Source organism: Monodon monoceros, unplaced genomic scaffold (genome assembly GCF_005190385.1).
Source record: "Monodon monoceros isolate NGI ecotype Baffin Bay Population unplaced genomic scaffold, NGI_Narwhal_1 Super_Scaffold_18, whole genome shotgun sequence".
NCBI classification, from domain to species: Eukaryota; Metazoa; Chordata; class Mammalia; order Artiodactyla; family Monodontidae; genus Monodon; species Monodon monoceros.
This window is the reverse complement of record NW_021703774.1, coordinates 135358368-135383962: the sequence shown is the minus strand read 5'-3', so window position 1 is coordinate 135383962 and position 25595 is coordinate 135358368. Positions and strand designations below refer to the sequence as shown.

The 25595-nt window shown below is 49.5% G+C and overlaps 1 protein-coding gene and 1 non-coding gene across 3 annotated transcripts in view; one reads left to right on the top strand and one right to left on the bottom strand.

The window, feature by feature from the left end:
• Nucleotides 1-230: 230 nt before the first annotated feature.
• Nucleotides 231-25595, bottom strand: part of DHCR24 (24-dehydrocholesterol reductase) — a 34946-nt gene continuing 9581 nt past the window's right edge. The window contains exons 3-9 of one of the 2 annotated variants that reach the window (XM_029228985.1): nucleotides 21156-21261; nucleotides 20354-20472; nucleotides 18193-18456; nucleotides 13296-13439; nucleotides 4506-4703; nucleotides 4197-4375; nucleotides 231-3135 (exon numbers count right to left, since the gene is read on the bottom strand). In XM_029228985.1, coding sequence (XP_029084818.1) covers nucleotides 2982-3135; nucleotides 4197-4375; nucleotides 4506-4703; nucleotides 13296-13439; nucleotides 18193-18456; nucleotides 20354-20472; nucleotides 21156-21261 — 1164 coding nt within the window. In that variant the 3' untranslated portion in view covers nucleotides 231-2981. Of the gene's footprint in view, nucleotides 3136-4196; nucleotides 4376-4505; nucleotides 4704-13295; nucleotides 13440-18192; nucleotides 18457-20353; nucleotides 20473-21155; nucleotides 21265-25595 lie in introns of both variants that reach the window. The other variant, XM_029228984.1, reaches the window with a different exon arrangement.
• On the top strand, nucleotides 21763-21889 carry LOC114900147. Its single transcript, XR_003794764.1, has one exon. It is a non-coding gene; the product is annotated as a small nucleolar RNA SNORA8 (small nucleolar RNA).

Here is a 25595-nt window from a genome sequence, read left to right as displayed (position 1 = left end):
CTGCAGATAGGGGAATATTATCAACATCTACGCCAGATCATTGTGAGGGTGACGGAAATTCAAAGAGTTAAGAAAATCACCCTGGTCCCTCTGCCCTAACACACCTGTCCCTTCCCCCACGCCATCTTCTAGCCCTCGCGGGTTCAGAGGGAAATTGGAGCCTGCACTTGAGCCAGGAGTGCCTCTACGTCGGGGTCCCCAGAGCAAGAAACGACAAAGGCTACTTTCCAGATCACACTTTTATTCTTACAGAAGCGGGGGCCACACAGCCATAGGGACATGAAGTGTTCAGACAGTAGGCACAGCGCCTGCAGCTGCAGAGCCTGCTGGGGGGTGGGGGGGACCCAGGCCTTTTTCCGTGGTCCCCACGATTAAGGAAAAAACTAAAAATCACACAGCATTCACTGCCACCCCCATCCCCACCCCTTCCCTCTCAGTAACAGCTAACTAGATTATGCATCCTTCCAGCCAAAGAAACTGGCTAGAATCCGGATTTTACAGAAAACCTTCATGCAGAGAAACTCAGCGTTCCGGAAGGGAGAGGCCTCTTCTTATACTTTCCACACACGCTGCCCCACTCCCGCCATGTGCCAAGTTTAATTCCACCTGAAACCACCATCTGGATGGGTAGTGACGAGACTGGCTACAAGAAAGAGCTGGTCACTCAGCTCAACATGCTTGGAAGACTGCCCCTTTCTAGGCAAGATATCACTGAAGCGAAACACTAACCTGAGGCTGGTGTGATCCCCAGACCCTCCCTCCCTTCTGAGCCCCGGGTTCCGAGTGAGGTCTGCGAAGGGCAGGATTTTGCTTTGTAGGACTGAGGATAACAGAAGCTGCTGGCATCTCTGGCCACACTCCCAGGGGCCCAGGGACGGAGGCCCCACTGGTGAAAGGATGGGACCTTATCTGTTGGGCTAACCTAGCTCGGGCTCACCATTCCTCTACAGTAAGTAGGATCATCAGTTTAGCGCCGAGCGGGAAGCCCACGGGCCCACTAGGAGAGCGAATGCCAGTATTCACGTGCTTTGCATACAAGCGAGAAAATGAGGTTTCTTATTTTTTTTCTTACGCCCCCTCCAGAGGCTAAATGGGGAAGAGTGGTTCCTCTGCCATCTGAGTGTCCTGAATGCGCCCAGAACTCCCAGGACCACGCCAAGACACTACAGCGCGCCAAGCCCAGGGCAGGATGAGTGAGCCTCGGCAGCCAAAGCACGGCTCTGGGAGGATTCTGGCAACCTGTGGTGACAAGATTGACACTTCCCTGCAGGCCATGGTTGTGCCTTTCTGAAAAGATGAGAGCTGGCCTTGGGCTGAAGGAAGGACCTTAAACGGCAGACAACCCCCAAGCGTCCACTTAGATCATTTGTTTTTCCTCTATCCACACAAGAGGCTTTTCATGGGGTTTGCAGTCGTGGTGTTTAAGACAGCTCTGCACTTCTACAGCAGAAGGGCCTCAGGTGGTCTTGTGTGTGCTGATGTGACAGATGAGGAAACTACAGCTCAGAGGGACAAATGACTTGCCCACGGGTGCAGAGCTCGTGAGGAACACAGCAAGGACTGAAACCCAGGCCTCCTGGCTCCTGGTGCAGTGGTCTCTCTCTCTCTCTCCCAAAATGTCACTGCCTGGCACAGTTCACTTAATTCCAGCTTCCCTTACATAATTCCCTCTCAGATTCTGGGTTTTCAGCTGAGGCTGGGCAGTTCTTAAGACAGAGCTGCATGAACAACCAAGCTCTACTAGGCGGGCAGGGACCTGGGAAGGTTTCCTTCCCTCTGGAACGGAAATGGAGCTAACTTTTCTCTGAGCTTAGGATTTGTAAGGCACTAAAATTAACTACAGTTGGGGGCCGGGGGAGAAAGAAAAAAAGGGGGAGATGAGTGGTTGGAGAAATCAAGTTGATGCTGTTTTCTTTTAGCCCCGCAGTGAGGAACCCCACGAAGCCGAGTGACGGCGGGCTCCATTTTCCTGCTTGGCGCGGTCCCACCCACCCCCCAACTCCCACCCCTACTGCAGAGCAGAGGACACAGCCCCACCATGGCAAAGCGGGTTCTGGGAACAAGAGCCATGGAGGGTGGAGAGGCAAGAATGAGCCCAGGTCCTCTGGATTCAATTCAGAGCAGAGGCCACTCACCCAGCCTGGGCAGGTGTCCCAGGCCTGGGCCTGGCCAGGATTCAACCCTGAAGTGTCTTCTCCAAGGACACAGTCCCCTCTCAGTGGACTTGGGCAACGGCTGCAGTGGGCCTGCAACCCTGAGCGTGAAGGAGGAAGGGGCAAGGCGCCACCGAGCACGGCAGGGAGAACTTTGGAATCAGACCTGGCTTTGGCACAGCACATCTTGGGCCCGCCCGCCTGCCCGCCCCATCTGTTGCCCTCCCAAGACCCCAGGGATGGAGAGGAACCTTCCTTCCTTCCCTCGGCGAGGAGGTCTTGCAGCTGACAAGTGATGGCAGCGCAACTCGAGGGCACCCCCTTCAGCCAAACCCGAGCCCAGGTGACCTAACATGGAGCCTTCCCGGACTCAACCACTGAATCCAAAGCACTTTAGTCCGACGTGACGCTGAGTGGGAAGCCGTGCTAACAGCAGCTGCCGCTTCTCCGGCACCTCTGCTGCGACAGGCGCTTGACTTAGATGACAGTAGCAGGAAGACAGCATTACCCCCTTTCAACAGATGAGGAACAGGGCTCAGAGTGGCTGAGTGACTCACTCAGAGTCACACAGCTAATGAGTGGCAGAACTGGGAACTAGACTCAGGTTTGTCTGACTCCAAATCTCATGTCCTGTCCACTGTACTTGGCTGCCCCTGGAAGCTGGGAGCAAGCTGTCGGGGCCACCTGGGTGGGGTTTCTGGAGGGGTTTCTTTCTGAAAGTGTGGATCTGGCAGAGCAGCCAAGCTTGAGTGAAGGGAAGATAGATGCCTTCTGGCCCTGGGGACAGGGTCCGCCCTCGCATCCGCCTCCTTCCGGGTGGGCTCCGGCTCAGTGCCTGGCAGCCTTGCAGATCTTGTCATAGACCTCCGGGAAGGCGTCCTGGCAGCCGAGCTGTTTCCGCAGCCTATGGTACAGGGAGCCGTCAAACATCTCCCAGAACTCCTCCCGGTCCATGTAGCAGTCGGCATACAGCATCTGGAACCTGCAGCGCAGACACAAGGGTGAGGAATCGGGGACAGGGGTCAGAGGGGCGGGGAGGGGAAAGGGGAGCAAAGAACCCCAGCCATCCCTAATGCGCCCCTAACGCACCGCCTGCTCTGCAGGGCAGGACGTGCTTTTGGAGGATTTCTCTTGTTTAATCCCCCTAATGAGCTAGTGGTTGAGGCTGGTGCAGGAATTCTTATCGCCATTTTACAGACGGGGAATCTGGGCTCAGGGCTTTAAGTGGCAGTGGAGGCAGAGTCAGTAGAATGCAGGGCACTGCATGCCCGTCTCCCCGATATGCTCACCAGGCTGCCTTCTCTCTCTTTTTTGACGTTCAATAAACTGCACATAAGGAAAGTGTACAACTTGAAGCTACAAGGATATATGGCACAACACAGGGAATATAGCCAATATTTTATCATAACTATAAATAGAGTATGGCCTTTAAAAATTGTGAATCACTAAATTGTACACCTGTAACATATAATATTGTACAGCAACTATACTTCAATAACATAAATAAATAAAATAAGCAAAAATATTTTTTTAATAAATTAAAAAACAAGAAACGTACTGCTTGATAAGTTTGATGTATGTCTGTAACCTTGAAACTGTCACCTCAGTCCAGGTAACGGCCATATCCATCACCCCCAAACTTTCTTCATGCCCCGGATTCCCCTGTGTTGTCTGTCCGTCACCCTCCACAATCCCAGGCAGAACTGCCTTCTGTCACCATGGGTTCATCTGCATTTCCCAGAATTTTATATAAAAAAAAAATATATATATATAAATAGAATCATACAGTACTCTTTTTTCCTGGCTTCTTTCCGTCAGCATAATTATTTTGAGATTCGTCCACATGGATTTTGCACGTCCACGGTTTGTTCCAGGACGTTTCTGAGCAATGCTCTGTCCAGGCCTCTGTGTGGCTTTCGTGGTCCTGAGTCCCCCCCGCTCCTCAGCTTTGGCCTCCAACCTGGAGTGGGAGCCCCTGGACACGTCTAAAGCACCCCCATCAGTGCTCTGTGGCTGACGGCCACACTCTGGGCACTCGCTCACCCGTGCACACTTCGGACGAACTTCTCCAACTGCCTCATGCAGGACCGGGCTTCAAAGTGCTTCACGCGCGGCTCCCCGTAGGCACCAATGTCGACGTAGAGCTCGGCCTCGTTTCCCTTGGGGTGCACCAGGCCCGGCTGGCTGGGCAGAATGAATGGGCACAGCCAGATGGGGTAGACCTGGGGGGCCAGGGAGGGCGTGTTGGTGCTTTTCCTCCCCCAGGAGGCAGGCTCTGCAGCACTCCCCTCTCTCTGCTGCTCACACGCCACCCTCACCCCACGTTCCCGCTGAGCTCCCGGCCCGGCTCACGTGGATGTCGCTGTGGAAGGTGTGCAGGGCCTGCGGCAGGCATTTCATGGGCACCAGCATGTCCTGCACCACGTGGTGCTGCTCGTACAGCTTGCGCAGCGTCTCGCCCTGGGTCAGCTTCAGGAGGGAGATCTTGGGAGGCACCATCCAACCAAAGAGGTAGCGGAAGACGGGGTTGTTGCCAAAGGGGATGATGTCCTAAAAGACAAGGGTTGGGGATGGAGAGAAGGAACTCAGCAGGGCCCAGTGTCCCCATGTGCCTGGGGCTGGGTCCTCCTCTGGTACTGGACAGAAATGTGACGGGTCCACTCCTATCTGGGGGGGCGTGGTGGTACCCAGCCGGATCTGGGTTTGATTCCCAGCTCCGGCATTTACCAGCTATGATGATGATCTTGGGCTGGGGACTTAACCTCCCTGAGCTCAGTTTCCTGATCTGCAAAATGGGGCTTGTGAGAATGAATGGTGAGATACCAAATGGAAGGTACTCAGGCCATTGCCTGAAGCAAAATAACAACGAAGCTATCGTTGCTGTTCTAGTTGCTGAGGTCAGTGTGGCCGGCACAGAGCAGGCACTCCATAAATGTTTGAGAATGCTGCTGAATGGCAAGAGGGATGGATACTCAGAGAGCTTAAGCAATTTCCCTAAGGTCACACCGCCAGAGACGGCTCCCACCGAGGTGGGGAAGGTCTCGCTCAGGTTCAACGATGAGCCCTTCGGTTTACAGCATCTCCTGAGAGGCCTTCTCTGACGCCCCTATTAAAATGTCACTGCTTCCCACCCCTCCATACACACAAACAGCACATTCTTGCTCACCTGTCAAGGCCAAGCTTGACAGCTACCTTCTATCCTAGGCAGAGCTAGCCACTTTCTCTTGTTCCTGTGGCCCTGCACAGTGCAACCCCGCCTGCCTCCCCCAAGCTGGCCTCTTGGGAAACCCCCCTGAGCAGGGCTGTCCTTCCTCTTCCACTCCTCAAACTTCCACAAGGGAGGAGGCCCCCCATTCACGATCGTCCTCCCTGCCCCCAGTCTGCCATCTTCCCGAGGGCAGCCAGTGTGCACCTGATACCCCATCCCCATAGCTCCTGGGCCCTCGAAGCCAAGGACATTCCTTCATTCGTTAGACAATTACGAGGCGCCTGTGTGCTTAGGTGCCAGGTTCTGTGCTGGGTGCTGGGGATACCCAGATCGTTGAGACGTGGTCCCTGACCTCAGGTGTGAAGAGCTGCAACAGAGAGATGCAGAGGCAGCTCATAAAAGGGTCCACATCAGACTAGGGTCAGAGGTGGCTGCCCAAAGAAGCCCCCATGCTAAGCTTCAGAGGCTGCATGACTCTTCCTCTCCCCTCCCCTCCCCTGGAATCATCTCCTCTGATCACCAGCCCACTCCCATGAGGGAGGGAGGGGCCTGTCTGCTCTCTTCTCTGTTAGATTCCGGCTCCTACACCAGTTCCTGGCTCACAACAGGAGCTCAGGAAATAGCGTGGCTTTTATTGTTCCCTTGGTTGTCCTTGGAAAAGCCACACAGGCCCATAGCAGAAATCCCCCCTCAAAGGCTAAGCCCTGACCCCATTTCCCTCACAGCCCTGACCACTCATCATTCCTCCTCCATCCCAATCTCTTTCCCCTCCACAAAGGCAACCATTCTTAGGAATTATTGGTGTACCCTTCTAGAGACATTCGATGCACAGACAAGTCCATGGGCTTTAAAAGAACACAAGCCGCAAATGGCAGCATCTACTGGCCTCCTGCTTATCACTGTATCCTGGGTGTCAGCACACGGAGCGCTACTGCATTCTTTGTCCTGCGTGCCTGACACTGTACAGACAGACCTCATTTTATTGCACTTCTGATCTGTGATCAGTGATCTTTGATGTCACTACTCTGACTTGCTGATGGCTCAGATAATGGTTAGCATTTTTTAGCAATAAAGTATTTTTAAATTAAGGTATGCCCTTTTCTTTTTTAGACATAATGCTAGTACCCACTTAATAGACTACACTATAGTGTAAACATAACTTTTATATGCGCTGGGACAACATTGTAAAGCAATTATAGTCTAATAAAGATATTAAATTTAAAAATATATGCACTGGGAAACCAAAAACCAATAAACCAAAAACCAATAAACTCACTTTATTGTGATATTTGCTTTATTGCAGTGGTCTGGAACCCAACATGCAATATCTCCAAGGTCACCCTTCACGGGGTGGGGCTGCAAAGTCCTAGCCCCCTGGCCTCAAGGTGGGATAGCCCTGGAGGGCCATCCAGCCCCAGATCTCCCTGTGGGTTGGCTGAGGTCTTTGTTGTGGCTGCCTGACACCTCCGCTTTTCCCTCTGCCCGGCCCTGCTTCCCTTTCCTCTCGCAGTTGAGGATCGCCAGAGTTCTCCTGAACAAACTTCCTGTGCGCACATCTTGGTAGTAAAACACCCATCCTTACCCATCCTTCCAGATTCTTCCTTTAACTTCAGGCAGTACAGGCTAGAGTTTAACAGCACAACAAAAATAGAAGACAAACCTCATTTTGAAACCTAGCTCTGTGGTTTTAAAACCCATCCAGGAGTTCTCTGCTATTCCTTTCTTCAACAGGTGGAGCTTAATTCCCCCCTCCTTGGGTGTGGGCCAGACTTGGTGACTCCATTCTAATAAGAGAGTATGGTGGGAGCGGCGAGGTGACAAGACTGCGTCATGGAAGGCACTGAGGACCCCTCCTTGGTCTCTCTCTTGGATCACCTGCTCTGGGGGAAGCCAGCTGCCCTGCTGTGAGGACACTTGAGCAGCCCAGGTGGCAAGGAACGGAGGCCTCTTGTCAACAGCCACGTGAGGGACCCTTCCAGGAAGCAGATTCTCCAGCCCTACTAGAGCCTCCAGCACACCAGCCCTGCCGACACCTTGACTGCAGCCCTGAGCCAGAAACACCCACATCATCGCTCTCCAATCCCTGAGCCTCGAAACTGGGCAGTTGTTTTAATCCTCACAATTTGGGGTTAATTCATTATGCAGCAGTAGATAACCAATACACTCTTATCTCTTACTGAGTTGTGTTACTCTGGATAACCTAAACCAGTTTCTTCATCTGTTAAGTGGAAACAGCACTAGGACCTACCCTCACAGGGCTGTTAGGAAGACGGAGAGAATGCATGTAAAGTGTCTGGCCTAAGAACTAACATGTAAGGAGTGATTCATGTTAATTGCTGCTGTTACCATGCTGATGTGCTCACATACTTTGCTGGCCCCTCTTTCCTTTCCTGTCTCTTAAATATCCCTGCTCTTGACAAAACCACACCTCCCACATCCTTAACACTGCTCCTGGCAGGGATAAAGAGGGACTCAGGGGTCTTCTGCCTTTGGCAAAACTTTCCACCAAACGTTCTGGGCCTGGACACTGCTCAAAGGAGGACTAACACGGATGGGGGAAGCCCAGAGCTCCCCAGGCCTTGACGAAGCCTCTGCTGCCCACTCCTCCACCCCTTACCACTGCCCCGTCACATCCTGCCTGAGAGACCTAGCCCACGATTAGAAGTGACCCGACACCTCCTCCTAGGAGACCACCAGGTGTAATTCCTTCATGCCTGACATCCCTATTTATCTCAGTCACGGTGGACTTTTGGGTGCCTCCCACAAGCACCTTTGATGTGCTACAGCGATGCAATGTCTTTTAACCTGACCCCACTGGCCACTGTCCCCCCATCTTCCAAACCCCTCCCCTGTGCTCTCTCATGGTCTAAACAGCAGCAACCCCCCTCCATCCTCAAGCTCTTCTCTCGACCGTCGTGTCCTCTCCTTGCTCTTAGCTGGAACCTGGCTGGCCCCTGCAGCCCTCCGAGGTGGTATCATTTTCTCTCCATGAGCCTCTGGGGTAGACGGAGGTGAGGTGGGCTCCTCATTACTGCTTCTAGGTCTCTGCCCCTCCCATTCCCTGAAAACCCTCAGCAGCTTTGCAGCCACCTGCCCATCATCTCCACCCCCATCATCTCCCTCGTTCCCAGATCACTACCACCTTCTTCAACACTCATCTTATCACTGATGCGATTTAATATCCACCTCTATGATCTTTCCCACGCCCCAGCCTCCTCTCTGTCCTCCAGCGATCTTACCTTCCACCTGGCCTCTGCCCTGACTCTCATGTCACACTCCAGAGCAGGGGATGACGAACTATAGCCCGTGGGAATCGGTCTGCAAGCGGATCCAGCCTGCTGGCCAAATCTGGCCCCCTGCCTGTGTTTATACATAGTGTCACTGGAGCACAGCCATGCACGTTTGTTTGTGCACTGCCTGTGGCTGCTTTTGCGCTACAAGGGCAGCGCTGAGCAGCTGCGACAGGACGTATGACCCGCAGAACCTAAAGCTTTTGCTATTTGGCCCTTTAAGAAAGTTTGCTGACCTCTCGATGTTGTCCTATTGTCTGTATTCATTGCCTCTGCTGACTTGGAAAAAGAAAAAGCACGTCAGAGCTGTGAGCTGAGTTTATTCAGTGTCTCACTGACCATAGCCTGGGAGACCCGCTCTCAAACAGCTCTGAGAAACCGTTCCGAAGAGGTAAAGGCCAGAGCAGTATGTATGGGATTTTGGCGAAGCGTACATGTAATCAAGCACTGGTCTTGGTCGAAGGTTGTTGCTAGTTATGAGGAACAGCCGTCTTATTAATGGTTTTGGTACTTTTCTAAGTATGGGAAGATCCAAGAATTTGGGTTCATAAAATTTTCTCCTCAAAATATCTACCTATCTGAAGGCTGTCTTTATCTGCCAGTTTTCCCATAGCACACAGTGCCTCATTACTGACCTTTGCCCTGAATTCCTTTCAGGGGGTGTTGACGGCAAGGCCTAATGACTTCGTTCCTGCAGAACTGGATGGTAGGCAACATTCTTCATTTGGCGTCTCCACAGTTTCAACTCCAAGCGTTCGCCCTCTGACCATCACTAACTCTCCTTCCTGCTGCCCATGCCCTCCAGTGCTCTGACGTCAATTCTTCACCCCAAGGGGCACCCAGGCCACCATATCAGTCCCTTCAGCCCGCACATCCTCACTGCCCTGCCTCAGCTGGCTCGGATTTCATCCTGATCATGTCCTGGCTTTTCCAACTCTGCCCCACTTGTCATACTCATTTGCAAAACCTCAACCGTGGTTAAATCTTACTTTCTCCCTATGCTGTACCCCGTCCACAGAGCTGAACGTGTGAAAAACCACAACCACCAGGGCTGGCCTCACTGTAGACTCGTGGTCATGAATCTTTGGCAGGCCCAGTGCTGCCCAGCAATCCTATGACATTTCCCCAGTTAATTCATTCCCACTCTCCAAGGGACAATTTCCCATCTCCTCTCTCCTCAATCCTTCAACAACCCCTCACCCCCTCATCTCAGCTAAAATCCTTGCTTCCTATCTCATTGAGAAAACAGAAGAACTCCCACACCCTCCCACCACCAAATGGTCCTCCTGTTTGTAGCAACTGTTCCATTAACACTTCCTCCCTCCTGTCCAGTGGGTAAATCTCCATGCTCTCACCTAAAGGCAACCTCTCCACCTGAGCACAGGATCCATCCATCCTCAAGGTTCACCCTGCGAGCACACCCTCTCCCCTGCACTGCCAGCACGTCAACATGCGGTAACCTCTCCCTTCTTGAAAGTCACACATGGACTTCCCTGGCGGTCCAGTGGTTAACACTCTGCACTTCCATTGCAGGGGGCACGGGTTTGATCCCTGGTTGGGGAACTAAGATCCCATGTGCCGTGCGGCACAGCCAAAAAAAAATCAAAATAAAAAAAACAGTCACACAAAATATTTCCTCTCGATCCTACATCCCCCTCTGGCTCCCACCCTACTTTTCTGCTTTCCCTTATACTGAGCCTTCTCAGATTTCCATTTTCACTGTCTCCACTTCCCTGTCTCTGTTTTCTCTCGAACCCACGTCAGGCTTTCAGCCCCACGGCTCAAGGTCATGAGTGACCTTCTCACGACTAAGACCAGGGGTCGATGCTTTGTCGTCATCTCACGCAGGGGCATCTGACACAGCTGTTCATCTTCCTTCTTGACACGCTGTCCTCAGGTAGCTTCCGGGATGCCAGTCCTCCTGGGTTTCTCCTCCCCTCGGGCTGATGGCGTCTTCTCCTCTGCTGGCTGCTTCCTCCTCCCTCAACTTTGCAGGGCTTGGCCCTGGGACTCCTCTTCTCTAACCTCCCTCACTCATCTAGTCCCACGGTGTTAATTAACATTTCTCTGCTGATGATACCCAGTGATATGGATTTCTTTGACCTCTGCCCTGAAGATCTGACATATGTGCCAGCTGCCCACTCAACGTCCCACCTGCATGTCTGAAAAGCATCTCATGCTGACATGTCCCAAACCAAACTTCTGATTTTCCTTCCCAGACCCCTCCCCCATGTTGTCCATAGCAATCAATGGCACCTGGGGTCACCCAGTTGCTTGGGTCCCTAACCTTGGAATCACACCCAAGGGCAATTTGTGGGAAATCCCGTTGGTTGGTTCAACCTTCACAGCGCCTCCCAGATCTGAGACCCCTTTCCTCCTCCACCGCTACCACCCCGGACGACAGAATCTTCTTTCTTCCGCTCTCCCACTCTTGCCACCTCCACCCCATCCACTCTCCACATAGCTGTCAAAATTATCCTTTTAAAACAAACATCAGGTCATGTCACTTTTCTGCACCAAGTCCTCCACTGGCTTCCTTACCACACAAGGTAAAACATAAAGACCTACAAGGACCCACATGATCTAGGCTATGGCTGCTGTCTGACAGCATTCTCCACCATGGGTCTAGCTCAAGGGCCTTCTTGCTGTCTTCAGAAACACGCAGCCTTGCTGTGACAACCTGCACCTTGCTGTGATGCAAAAGAATGGAGTTGGACCCGCACCTCACACCATATACAAAACTTAACTTAAAATGGATCAAGCACCTACATATAAGAGCTAAAACCATAAGGCTTTTAGAAGATAACGCAGGAAGAAATCTTCGTGACTTTGGGATTTAGCAATGGATTCTTAGATACGACACTAAAAGCACGAGTAACAAAAGAAAAAATAGATCAACTGGACTTCATCAAAACCAAAAACTTTCGTGAATCAAAAGACATTGTCGGGACTTCCCTGGCGGTCCAGTGGTTAAGACTTCGCCTTCTAATACAGGGGGTGTGGGTTCCATCCCTGGTCGGGGAGTAAGATCCCACATGCCTCACGGCCAAACGACCGAAACAGAATACTGTAACAAATTCAATAAAGACTTTAAAAATGGTCCACATCAAAAAAAAATCTAAAAAAAAAAAAGACATTATCAAGGAAGTGAAAGACAACCTACAGATTGAGAGGAAATACTTGCAAATCATGTATTTGATAAGGGTCTAATATCCAAAATATATATAGAACTCTTACAAGTCAACAACAAAGATCAATAACTCAATTAAAATTGGGCAAAGGATCTGAACAGACACTTCTCCAAGGAATATCCAAATGGCCAACAGGCACATGGAAGGATACTGAACATCGCTAGTCATTAGGAAAATGCAAATCAAAATCACAGTGCGATTCCACTTCTTACCCACTAGGATAGCTATCGCAAAAAAAACCAGAAAACAACGAGCGCTGGTGAGAATGTAGAGAAACTGGAACCTACACGTGCTGCTGTTGAGAATGTAAAATGGCTCAGCCACCATGGAAAGCGTCTGGCGGTTCCTCCATAGGTTACACACAGAATCGTCACACGACCCAGCAGTTCCACTCCTAGGTGTGTATCCTCCAAAACTGAATACTAGTACCCAGACAAGTTCTTGTACATGAGTGTTTGCAGCAACACTGCTCACAACGCCGATAGGTGGAAACAACTCAAACGTCCACCAGCAGGGGAGTGGAAAAACCAACTGTGGTCCAGCCACGCAATGGAGAATTATTCAGCCACAAAAAGGAAGGATGTGCTGATACATGCTACAGCGTGGATGAACCCTGAAAACAGGCTTAGTGAAAGAAGCCGGGCACAAAAGGCCACATGTTGTATGATTCCATTTAAATAAAATGTCTAGAATAGGTAAATCCATAGAGACAGAATGCAAGACTGATGGCTGCCAGAGTCTGGGGAAAGGGAATGGGGAGTAACTGCTTAACGGGTGCAGGATTTCCTCTTAGGGTGATGAAAATATTTTGAAACTAGATATAGTGGACACATAACGTCATGAATGTACCAAAATACCACTGAATTGTACACGTTAAAATGTTTGATTTTATGTTTTCACTTCAATTAAAAAAAAGAAATAAAAAGCTACCCACTCAGCCCATCTGAGGACCTGTGCTCTGGCTCCTCCTCTGCCTGGTGTGTCCTCCCTACGTTCAGGTCCCGCTCACAAGGCATCTCCTGAGAGGCCTTCCCTGGTCGCTTATTTAAAATGTCACTGCTCCCCGTCGCTCATCACACAACAGCAAATTCCTGCTCACACATCAAGGCCACGCCTGACAGCTACCTCCAGCCCTGGGCAGGACCAGCCACTTCCTCTTCTCAGGCCGCAGTCTGTCTGCTCGGCTGGGCTACAGCTCCTCAAGGACAGAACAGGTCTGTGTTCCCCAAAGCACTGGGCCCCGCGCCCCACCTTCTGGCACAGGCAGGTGTGTGGGGAGAGCCCGCTGCTTTAAGGCAAGGTGGCTGCTCCTGAAGAAGGAAGCACTGTGCTGCTGGGTAAGAGGCTGTTCTGGTCCCTAGGACAAAGCCGCTCTTTTCCCCCAAGGGAGGGGAAGCCATCCTGGTTGCCAGCCTGGCCAGGAGCCAGGACTACCAGGAAATCCTAGCCTCACCTGGAGCTCCCAGAAGATGCTGCGCGTGTGGCGGTGGTAGTAGTGTCTCAAGGGGATGTACTCCAGGCCCTCGCGGTTTGTCTTCAGGTAGTTCTCCACGTGCTTGAAGAACCACGGCTTGTAGTAGTTGCCAATGCTATTCAGCTGCAATGACAGAGGGCACTGTGTCAGGCCACAGGCAAGCCCCAATGCCATCGGGGCGTAACAGTGATACCCGGCTTCTGTTCAGCACTCCTGGCCTCTCCAGAGCTCTTTCATGTCTAGTATTGCCTTGGAGGCTCTTGAAAGCCAGGCGAGGTTACTAAGCAGAGCCGGCATTCTCTAGCAGAGAGAGCAGAAGCTCACAGAGGTTAAGTGGTGAGCCCTGGGCCCAGCAGCGAACTCCTGACAGGCTCGAGAGCTCAGCCTGCTACTCCTCCTCGGTGAGAGAACTGAAGTGTCGATGTCTGTAGCCGTCGGCCACAGTGCAGCGCTCCATACAGGCGTGTTCCTCCCCACCTCCCTCCAGCGTCGGCATGAACACTGAGCGTGGGTCATCCTCCCCACTGGGTCCCACAGCCGACAGCACTAACTGACCACACGTTGCTCTCCCTGCTGCCCTGGACCAAGCTCCACATCCTCTGGCCACAGTGCTCCCCCCACGCAGCCACCATCAATGGAGGAAGCTCACAGTAAAGCTACCGTCTTCCCTGGCACTGGGCCCCATGGTCTCCAAGCCTAAATCATATATTTAGCTGGTGTTTTCTTCAGCCCTAAATGGTTCAGGACTCTATCTACTGTGTGCCCTGGGATGACTTAGCTTCTCTGAGCCTCAGCTTCCTCACCCATGAAAGGAACTGTGGGCCGATGCTTTTGAGACAGGCAGGGCAGCAACCTGGAAGGGTCATGGGCTTCAGGTTGGGCGGCTGAGGCCAGACCCTGGCTGTCACCCACTAGCTGTGTGACCTGGCGCAGGACACTCTGAGCTTGTTTCTTCACGTGTAAAATGGCAATAAAAATAAATACTTTGTGGGAGATCTCTGTGACTATTAGAAATTACATACACACACACTGCAGACGCTCGGGCCCATGTCATACCAGCTTCTCTTGGGGTGGGAGAGGCACCCGAGTTTTATGGGGCAGGCGAGATCACACCCAGCAAAGGGCAGGAGGAAGCAGAGAGTGGAGGCCGCGTAGGAGAGGCCGCGTAGGAGAGGTAGAATGTTGCCAGGGGACCATCAGGGAGGGAAAGACAGGAGCAGAGGCAAGAAGTAAGCAAGCCCAGGGTGGCTGGAGAATAATCACAGCACGGGCTAAGCGCCCACACTCCAGGGAGGCAGGACCAGTACCCGAGTATTCACTCTTTGTCCCCTCCATGACTTTGCATACATTCATTATCTCTTCCATGACCTTGCACACATTCCTGCTTTATCTCCTCCACAACCTTGCACAGCAGGGCTGTCCCTGCTTCACTAACCAGGAGAAAGAATCATCAAGGTTGAAGGGACTACCCGAGGTCACAAGGCTGGCAAGAGGCAAGGACCCAAGCACATTCCATGTTGCAAAAGAAGGCCAAGGCGGATGGCAGAGAACCTTGAATGGTGGGTTCTGGAATGTGGGCATTATAAAAAAAAAAAAAAAAAAAAAAAACTATTAATTTTTTTCCTGATTCTAAAAGCAACGTACGCTCCTTGTGAAAACTTCAGACACTGCAGTAATGTGTAACCTGAGAGATGCCCCTGCAGCCTCACCCTCCAGAGGGAACTACTAAAAACCGAAGTGTATTCATTAGGTTTTATTTTCACACACACACAGATTTATATAAATGGGACTGCCGTGTGCCTACTGTTTACTGATCTGCTGTCTCCACTTATAATGCACTAGGCTGATCCTGGCAGGTTACTTAGCCTCTCTGAGCCTCATTTTCAGTACAGGCAGAATGGTTAGAGAGACTACAAGAGATAAGGCAGGAAGTGCCAAGCACGGGGCCTGCCCACAGCAGGGGCACAGTATTCAGTTCCCGGCCCTCTCACTGCACCCAGCCCCTCGACAGCTCCCTCCACCCTGGAGCCAGGCAACCTCTGCCCTCCACCTCTGGCAGCCAACACTTGCAGCCCATCTGGGGGTCACCGCTGTGTGCAGGCCACTCTGCTGCTAGGCCACTCTGCAGTGGGGAAACCAGGCCACAAAGTACCCAGGAACCGGGCTAAAGAGCCTGCCTGTCCAAGTCAGTTAGAGCGTGGAAAGTACGGGGCAGGGCAGAAGTCACCATAGGCTGGCCTCCACCTGCGAATGCAAAGGGGAGTCAGATCCAACAGGAACAGAGCAGCTTGATCTAACCCCAGGTGGACCTGGTCACACACCGGCAGAGGCACCAGCTGCGTGATGAACCCGAGACTCGGGGGTACCCGCACTCCTGGTGTTCGTGGACTCATTGGTAACTCTTTGTGCCAGAGAAGCCTGGGACATGATAAAGAACCTGAATGGCACGTCTCTCCTGGGGCACACGGCGGCCGTGGCAGCCAAGAGGCGGCAGGAGTTCCAGTTCCAGCCCAAGCACTTAGATAACAAGCCACTTCCTATCTCTGGGCTCCCCTGTAAAACGGGGGTGGCTGCCTTCCCCCAGGGTGGACAGTGCCTGGGCACGCAGGGACAAACGCCCAAGCAGCCTGCCGAACAGGCATGTTTGGGAGAAATGCTCTTCAGATGAAACACGCACATGCCTCTGGCACCCATCACTCTCCCCCAGCCCCAGGCCCCGTTCTCATCCGGCATCATGAGAACACTTTGCAAAAGTCTATGGCCCGAGGCCCGGCCCCTCTGCCACTGATACCAGGCAAGCCTCTGGGGAAAACCTTGGTCTTCCTGGGAAATAAGGGAACTGGTCAGAGTGTTCAAACGATTTAAAAGCTGTACAATCCCTTTTGCCCAACTGCAACCTTAGGTGGCACCTAAAACATCAAAGAGATGACTTTCAGTACAAAGGGGGTGGTGATACCCCTTGGTCCCGGCCCTTAGCTTATCACCACTGGCAGCCTCCAGAGGAACATCTCAGACAAGGTGGAAAACCTCTGGACGAGACCTCCTTGCCAGGTGACTAGGTTCAGAGTGACACACTGCCTGGCCTTTGGCCCGACCTGAGCTCAGGCAGAGCCAGGGCCCGGGGACACCAGAACATTTGGGCTCAGTGTCTGAAGCCCCACTCCTTCTCCAGGATCTCCATCCTCCAGTGCTCACTAGTGTCCCATAAAGAATGGTGCTTGATCAAAGTCTGCAGGTGATGACAAATTCTAGAAGCTGGTATGGCGGGAAACAAACACCCAACCAGGACTCAGAGACCCAAACTTAAATCTGCCCCATGCTTGCCGTGGGTCTTCAGAGGAGCCTCTTTCCCCTTCTGGGCCTCCGTTCCTTATTTGGAGAGGGAATTGTATCAGATGATTTTTGAGTCCTTTTGGATTTTAAAATGCTTTAAGTATATAGGGATAGATCAAGAGCCTTAAAAGTGCCTATCCTTTGCTGTACTATTTCTACTTGAAGGTATTATTCAAATTATAGACGAAAGATGTCCACTGCTACGTTAATTAAAATAATGAAAACCAGGGTGCCACTTTAATTTCCAACTATGGGGCAGTGGTTTAGTAGAGGATAGGGCATTTGCTCACTGCAATGTTTCTGCAGTCATTAAACATGAAGGTAATGTTAACGATATGTAGAAATGCTTATCGCACTAAACCAGAAACTACAAATTTGAACTGGTGATCACAGCTGAAGACAAACAAACCGAAACACTGTGCAAAGAGATGGTAACCTTGAAAGTACCTGAGAACTGCAAAATAAGACGAGCTACTATTTTTAACCCTATCAGATTGGCAAAAATGAAAGAGTGATGCTATCTAGCACTGGCAAGAACGTGGGGGAAAGGTATTCTCACACACCACTGCGTCGCTGGAAGTGGACAGAAGCACACATTTCTGGCAGGTCACTGGTCATGTCTATCAATATTTAATATACTCAAACCCCTGGGCCAGGCATTCCTTTTTTTGGACTCAATCCTACAGAAATGCATGTACAAGAGGCCAAGGATAGATGCAAGAGAATCTTCAATGCAATATTATTTGTAAGAGCAAAACATTTTAAGCAAAATAAATGCTCATCGGGAAGCAATGAGTTAGGCTAATTACAGGCAACAGAAAGCATGGGATAAAACGAGGGCGTGGGCATGTACACACGCGTACATGCGCATGCACACGCACAGGCCTTGAAGAGTGCAGTGTTACAAGTGGTTACCCTGGGAGCATGCTTGGGTGAAGAGATGCACTTTAACTTTTTCTTTATATATTTCAACATTGTTGTACTACTTTTGTAAAAGCTTTAAAAATATCTGTGCATCGAAAAGAGAGGAAATAAATCTATCAAACACATTAGCAAGAGCTGGATTGGGTCATATTTATAGGTGGGGTCTTTTCTTTCCTTTTACTTCTGTACACTTTCCAAGCCTCTCATAATAAGCACAAATCCTTTCTCAATGGAGAAAGAACGGCTATTAAAAATTACACAGTGTATGCTGAAGGGGTGTGAATCTGGATTCTGAGGCATCAAATCAATTACTCAAATCTTGGCTTTGTCGTCTTGTAGAAGTTTACATGGCCTCTTGGAGCCTTGGTTTCTTCATCTATAAAATGGGGTTACTGTGAGGATCAAAGATTACGCCTATCAAGAGACACACACGTTACCTGGCAGATGGTAGGGGCAGAGTAAATGGATACTTTGGTCACAGCCTAAGACGGCCGACTACAGATCCTGCTGCCCAGGTGGGCTGACCCAGGTTGCAGCCTCAAAGAGCGTGGCTGCCAGGGTTAGGGTGGGGAATCAGGCTCCATCCCAGCCCATCCAGGCCCTCCTCCTCCGGGCCTACCTTGCCAGGCTCTGCCTCATCGGTCATGACCCCCGTCATGATTACAGCTTCCTCCAGGGAGTAGAGCAGCCCTTCCACGAAGTGGTTCTCCTGCCGCTGGGACTCACGGGTGAACCTGTCACAGATGGCCTCCAGGCCGCACACCGGCTCAAACCGCAGCTTGACGTACTTCTTGGCGGGGATGATGCGGATTTCGGCGGCCACCAGGAAGCCCAGGGTCCCGCAGGACCAGGGCACAGCGTAGAACAGGTCCGAGTTTTCCGACTGTGAGGCGGAGTGGACACATGCTGAATGTTTGACCCCCAAAACCCGGTGCTGCAGTGAGTCATCAGTGGGGCGCAGAGGACCCGGGGCCAGGACAGGTCCCTGTCCTGGCACTATCTGTGTCAACCTGAACAAGGACCTCGCAACTGCACTTTCTGGGCCTCAGTCCTCCCCCTGCAGCTTCAGCATGACATTTGACCTTACACTGCCCTCTGTATCAGGGATGCTCAGGGAGAGTGCATCCTCTCTCCTCCACAGGGGCTATCCCTGGACCACAGGCTACCCAGGAAGAGGCCAGGACCAGCTCTGCCCAGAGTCCTAAAATGAGGGACCCAGGGCCAGGGGTCCCAGGCCAGGCTAGAGAGAGATGAACCCTTAATGAGGGTCAAGGTAGCCAGAGGACATTAAAATGGGCCATTACTGAAACTTACAAAGCCTTTCCCATTCCATTAGCTGTGAATTCCCCCCTCCCCAACCACAGTCCAGGGCGAGCATTAACATTCCTGCTTGAATGGGTAAGGAGAATGAGGCTCCAAGAGGTGACAATGGCTCACCCAAGGCTTCCCCCCAATTCAGTGCAGTGACGTCGGGCTCAGGCAAGGCCGCCTGACACCTGATCCAGCGATCCTCCTTCTAACCTCATGATTTTCTTGTTTTGGTATTTGTCTTGGAGACAAACAACTTTTCATCTGGCCGTTCTAAGGGAGCTTCTTTGATTCTAATAAAGCTCCTTGTGAAGAAGTCTAGCCTTGTCCAGGCTTTATGGAGAGGACAGTCCTGTGTGGTCTCTGCCCACGCTGAACGCCCTTGGTGCTGGTGTGGTGGGTGCGGCGAGGTGGTGGGGTGAGGGCCATGCTGGAGCAGGGGAGCTCTGCAGCAGGCTGGCAGAAGTCTCTGCAACAGCAGCCATGGGCCTCCCGATGCCCGTCTGGGCCACCACCTGATCGCGCTGTCAGCTCATAGCAGTAATGACCAGGTGTCCGCCGTACACCCGGCTCTGTGCTAGGAGCTTAACATACGGCATCTATGTTCTCCTCCTGACAACGCATTTGCCAGATGAGGAAACTGGGCCTCAGAGAAGGGAAGTGATTCATGAATGCCTGTCTCCCTTCTCTGCTCATAATAAACAGGTTAGAAGGCAGGGCCCAGCGAGCGTTTCAGGAAACGTGCTGAACTGGTGTGAATCCTGAAAGAGGTCTATCTCGTCCAGACCAGAGCTCTCAAGGCTGGAGTCCTGCCCTGGACTCTGTGAGGCCAACAACTCTGGTGGCTCTCAGAAACATTCACTTCTAAAGGGTCACACTGTTCCTCCCATCCCAGGGGCTCCTTAGATATGCTCAGTGAGATCTGAGTTTATTTAAACTTTCAATCTGTCCTGCTCCGTAACTGTTTGCATCCTACTTTGGGCTGGGGAATTGCCTTTTATATCTCCAAAACAGCCCCTCTTATTACTGTTGGTTACACCTCACCACTGGCATAGAATGTTGATGCTTGGGCCTGACTTCAAGACAGTATGGTGACATGAATTGCTAAGGGCATTGACTTGGGAGCCCGATAAGCTGGGTTTGAATCCCAGCTGTGTGGGATTTACTAGCTGTGTGACCTTGGGCAAGTTTATTAACCTCTCTGTGCTTTAGTTTCCTATCTGTAAAATGTGTCTAATAATAGTACCCACCTCATAAAGTTGTTTAACAATTAAATGCCTTAATATACACGAGGCATTTACAACAGTATCTGAACACATATCAGGGGCTACATAAATCTCTGTTATAATTATGGATACAGACCCAGACTGGACAGTTGTATTTGAAACGAAGCACCCCCAGGGGAGCCACCTCCCAGGGGTCCTTAATGCCCAGAGCAGGCTGGTGGGGGCATCCCCCATCTCTGAACTCACCGGTGTGCATCGCACAAAGCTGCCATCAGCCAGGACCAGCTCGTAGGCAGTGCAGATGTGCTGGAACAGGCCATACTTGTGGGATGAAGACTCGATGCCTGTGCCCATGATCAATCCCCCTGCAGAGACATGTGCATTAGCCAGGCAGAGCTGGAAGGGGGTCGGGGAGAGCTGGGAAAAGGACACCTTGCTGGAGCTGGGGAAACTCAGAGCATGAAGGAGGCATGACAGGGCTGGCAGATCTTAGGGGAGATTTCCCATCTCTATGGATGTAGAGAGCAGGAGAGAGAAGGAGGGCCTAAGATGTGGGCATGAGGGCTTGCTTAGAGGTGGGAGACCCCGTCAAGGGCGCTCACGCCATCACCTCTGGCCAGACACAACCTAGAAACCTGTGCATTCATTTCAACAGGGACATTGATGAAAGGAGGGTTGGTTGGGTGGGGGAAGCCGTGTCCCTTGGGAACAGTTAAAGGACCTGAAGGTGTTTCCCCTGGAGAAGAAAAGGCTCTGGGACCTTGAATCCTATGGAAGGAGAGACTAGACTTATTCTTTGTGTTCCACAGGGCAGAACTGGAGCAATGGATGCAAGTCACAGGGAAGCAGGTTCCAAACAGCGATTGAAAAGTGCATTCTGATAACGTAAGCTGTTCAGACATGGACTGACAGGCAGTGAGTGCCCTGTCTTTGGTGCTGGACAAGCAGACAGGGTGACATCCGTCACAGATGGGACAGTGGTGACTCCTGGACCTGATGGAAGGTGGGCCGAGGTTCCTCAGCTCTGATGCTAGGTCTGAGTTCTCACCCACTGTGAGGTCATCCAACTCGGGCAACACAGGCAGAGTCCAGCCAATGGAGGTCAGCAGGGCAGTCACCTGACCCATGGTCACCAAGGGCTCCACGCGGACAATCTGCTGACACAGAAGAGAGACCCTGGGTCACAAGGAGGCTGCCAGGCCTAATGGGGGCTTCTGTCTGCAGAAGGTGTTATCCCAGACCTTCCCAAACAATCAATATGGGGATTCCTAGATGGGCTTTAGAGCCTCTTTCCAGAGCATTCCGCCACCTTTAGTTACAGTGAATGGGCTTTCTGGTGCTGGGTTAGGTAGTGTTCAATCTTGTTCTTTCAAATACCTTTATATTTAATACTTAGTTTATTTTTCTTGTAGAAGAAGAAATACTCATTTATTTGGAAGAAACAGCATATACGAAGAAGATAAAAATCATTAATCCTAGTTCTTCGAAGTTATCAATGTTAATACTGGAGTATATCTCCTTTCAGTCTTTTCCCATGCATATCTATATTACTATTTTTATGTTTTGATACAACACACACACATGCCCACAAATGCAAACACACATAACACAGACTTTTTAAAAAAAATTTAATGCTATACTGTGACATGATCCCTTGTCATTAAATGCTCCTGGAAAACATGATTTTTGTTCAAAGGACAGGGCAATATTAATTCAGTATCTGGCATCATTGGTTTTCTTGGCTTTGTGCATGTTAGACCTGGTATTTCTACCGATACAGTATTCCTATAGTTTCTCAAACTGTTCAATTTGACATAATCTTCAATAGGAACTAATGCTTCTCTTTTTCTAGGGTGTGTAAAATTCAGAACCAGGAAGATTCATCCCCTCTGACCCTAAACATGGTCCTAAAGTAAACTGCTTGGGGAAATTGGATCCCAAAGATTACAGGTGGGGAATTTTGTAGTGTGTCCATATTCCACTGTAGATCAAAGAAGCCCAACTAAAAGAATTGTGGACTGACTGACAAGACAACTGTGTATTGAGCAAAAATTCTTTTTGAAAGGGCTATCTTGAAGATTATGACCCAAACACTGGAAGAACTGAGGTGACCGGCAGTAGAAGGAAATCCTTAAAAATTTATTGACTTAAATAATTTTGCCTATGTTACACATATAAAAAAAAAAAAGTTTGTGCTTAAAAAAAAACATGATTTTTAATGGACACACGAATACGCCATCAGGAGGACTTCTGCTTTCAGTCAAGATGGAGCGAAAAGAACCAGTTTAACCTGCTGCCTGGAGAAAAAAAGGACAAAATGTATGAAACAGGAGTTTTCAAAACAGTAAACATCAGGCAGGGAAGTTAATGATTGCTGACAGGAAACAAACCAGGGTGAGCTCTATGAAGGCCCCAGCTAACTGCCTGGAGTTAGGCGGTGCAGGAAGGGAGAGCCCAGTGCACTCTGAGTCGAGGGCCCTAGAAGACCAAGGTGAATAGAGTCTGCAGGACAGAGTCCTGGAGAGGAGAGAACTGCAGAGAGAAAACTCTGAAGTACAGCGAAGACTGCCCGTTGAGTATTCAACTGAGGACTGATGGGTGCATACACAGGACAAAATTACCAGAGGCTGAGGCCAGGGGAAGAGCCTGGCAGGTAACAGTGCCAGGGGCTCACACAGGGCAGGAAATAGTATCTGTTCCCACAAGCCAGACTGGAAAACTTCATGACTCCTTGCCTGAGCAGCGGGGAATAATTGCCCCTAGATTACATGCTGCTCCAGCCCCACCTGAAAAATCAACACCAAACAGGATCAAACTGTTTCTCAGTAACTCGGCTCTATCTCAGAACGAAGCTCACTAAGGTCTACAGGGGTACAAAAATATCCAGCACCCCACACAAGGTAAAATTCATGATGCCTAGAATCCAATCAAAGTTCACCAGGCATGCAAAGAGGCGGGAAGATTCAACCCATAATGAGGAGAATAATCAATCAATGTGTTTTGATAAAACAGACCCAGTATTGACATAGATATTAAAATCAGCAAACAAGGACATTAAAATAATTATTGATACTGTATTCCCTACGTTCAGAACGTTAAGTACAGACATTTAAAAGGCAGTAAAAGGATCCAAAGCAAATTTCTAGAAATGAAAACCACAATGTTAGAGATGAAAAATACACTGGTTGGAACTGACAGCAAATTAGACACTGCAGAAGAAGAGTGATGAATTTAAATACACAGCAATAGAAACTATCCAAGATGAAACACATGGAGGAAAAAAACCTTTAATGAACAGCATATCAGTGAGCTGAGCTGTGGAACTACTTCAAGTGGCCCAACATATGTGTAATAGCAGTCCTCAAAGGAGAGAGAGGAAGGGAAAGAAAAATATTTGGAGAAAAAATGACCCCCAAAATTTCAAACTTGATGAAAAATTATATGACTCCAGAGCACAAGAATTATGAAGAAAACTATACCACAGCACATTGTAATAATTGCTCAAAACTAGTTATAAAGATAAAATCTTAAAAGCAGCCAGCGGAAAAAGATAAGTTACATACAGAGGAACAAAGATAAGGATGAGAGATTTCTTGTTAGAAATAACGCAAGCAAGAAGACACTGGAGGGCTTCCCTGGTGGCACAGTGGTTGAGAATCTGCCTGGCAATGCAGGGGACACGGGTTCACGCCCTGGCCCGGGAAGATCCCACATGCCACAGAGCAACTAAGCCCGTGCACCACAACTACTGAGGCTGCACTCTAGAGCCCAGGAGCCACAACTACTGAGCCTGTGTACCACAACTACTGAAGCCCACACACCTAGAGCCCGTGCTCCGCAACAAGAGAAGCCACCACAACGAGAAGCCCTCGTACTGCAACGAAGAGTAGCCCCTGCTCGCAACTAGAGAAAGCCCGCACGCAGCAACAAAGACTCAACGCAGCCAAAAATAAAATAAATAAATAAATTTATTTAAAAAAAAAAGACACTGGAGCATCTTTAAAGTACTGAAGGAAAAAACTGTCAACCTGGAGTCCCATGCCCACTGAAAATATCTTTCAAAAATGAAGGCAACCTCATACCCATTAGGACGGCTATTATTAAAAACAAAACAAAACCAGAAAATAACAAGTGTTGGTGAGGATTTGGAAAAATTAAAACCCTCATGCACTGTTGGTGGGGATGTTAAAATGGTGCAGCCACTATGCAAAACAGTATGGCTGTTCCTCAAAAAATTAAAACTACCATGTGATCCAGCAATTCCACTTCTGGGTATATACCCAAAAGAATTGAAAGCAGCGTCTTGAAATGCTATGTGTACACCCATGTTCATAGCAGCATTATTCACAATAGCTAAAACATAGAAGCAGCCCAAGTGTCCATGGATGAATGAGTGGATAAGCAAAATGTGGTATGTACATACAATGGAATCTTATTCAGCCTTAAAAAGGAAGAAAATTCTGCAATATGCTACAACATGGATAAACCTTGAAGACATTATGCTAAGTCAAATAAGCCAGTCACAAAAGGACAAATACTGTATGATTCCATTTACATGAGTTACTTAGAGTGGTTAAAATCATAGAAACAGATAGTAGAATATGGTTGCCAGGGTCAGGGGGGAGGGGAGAATGGGGAGTTATTGTTTAATGGATATAGAGTTTCAGTTTTACAAGAAGAAAAGAGTCATGGGGATGGGTGGTGGTGACGGCTGAATGACAAGGTGCATATATTTAATACCACTGAACTGCACACTTAAAAGTGGTTAAGATGGCAATTGTTATGTGTATCTTACCACAACACAAGTTGGAAAAGAAATGAAGACAAAATAAATTATTTCAGACATACAACAGCTGAAAGATTCATCACCAGCAAAATCACCATTTAAGAAATGTCAAAGGAGGTTCTTCAGGCAGAAGGAAAATGAAACAGATGGAAATACAAATCTACAAAATGGAATGAAGAAATGGTAACTATATGGGTAAGTATATAAGATTTTTCTTATTATTTAAATTTCTTTAAAAGATAACTATTAATAACAACAATAATGTAGTGTGGGGTTTATAACATGTATAAAAGTAAAAGGAGGACAGCAACAGCACAAAGGTGGAAAGAAGAGAAATGGAAGCATATTATTCTAAGATTCTTATACTGTACATGAAATGGGATACCATCACTTGAAGGTAGAGTGTGACAAGGAAAGTATATACCATAAATCCTAAAACAACTGCTAAAAAAACAAAACAAAGGCTTATAGCTAGTAAGTCAACATAAATTATAAAAATTATTCAGTAATCCAAAAGCAGACAGAAAAAAAGAAAAAAGGAACAAAGAACAAATGAGACAGATAGAAAACAAAGAGCAAGGCAACAAATTTAAACCAAACCGTGTCAATAATAACATTAAATGTAAATGGTCTTAAATCTGAATTAAAAGGCAGAAATTGTCAGATTGGATAAAAAAGCAAGACCTAATTATATGCTGCCTA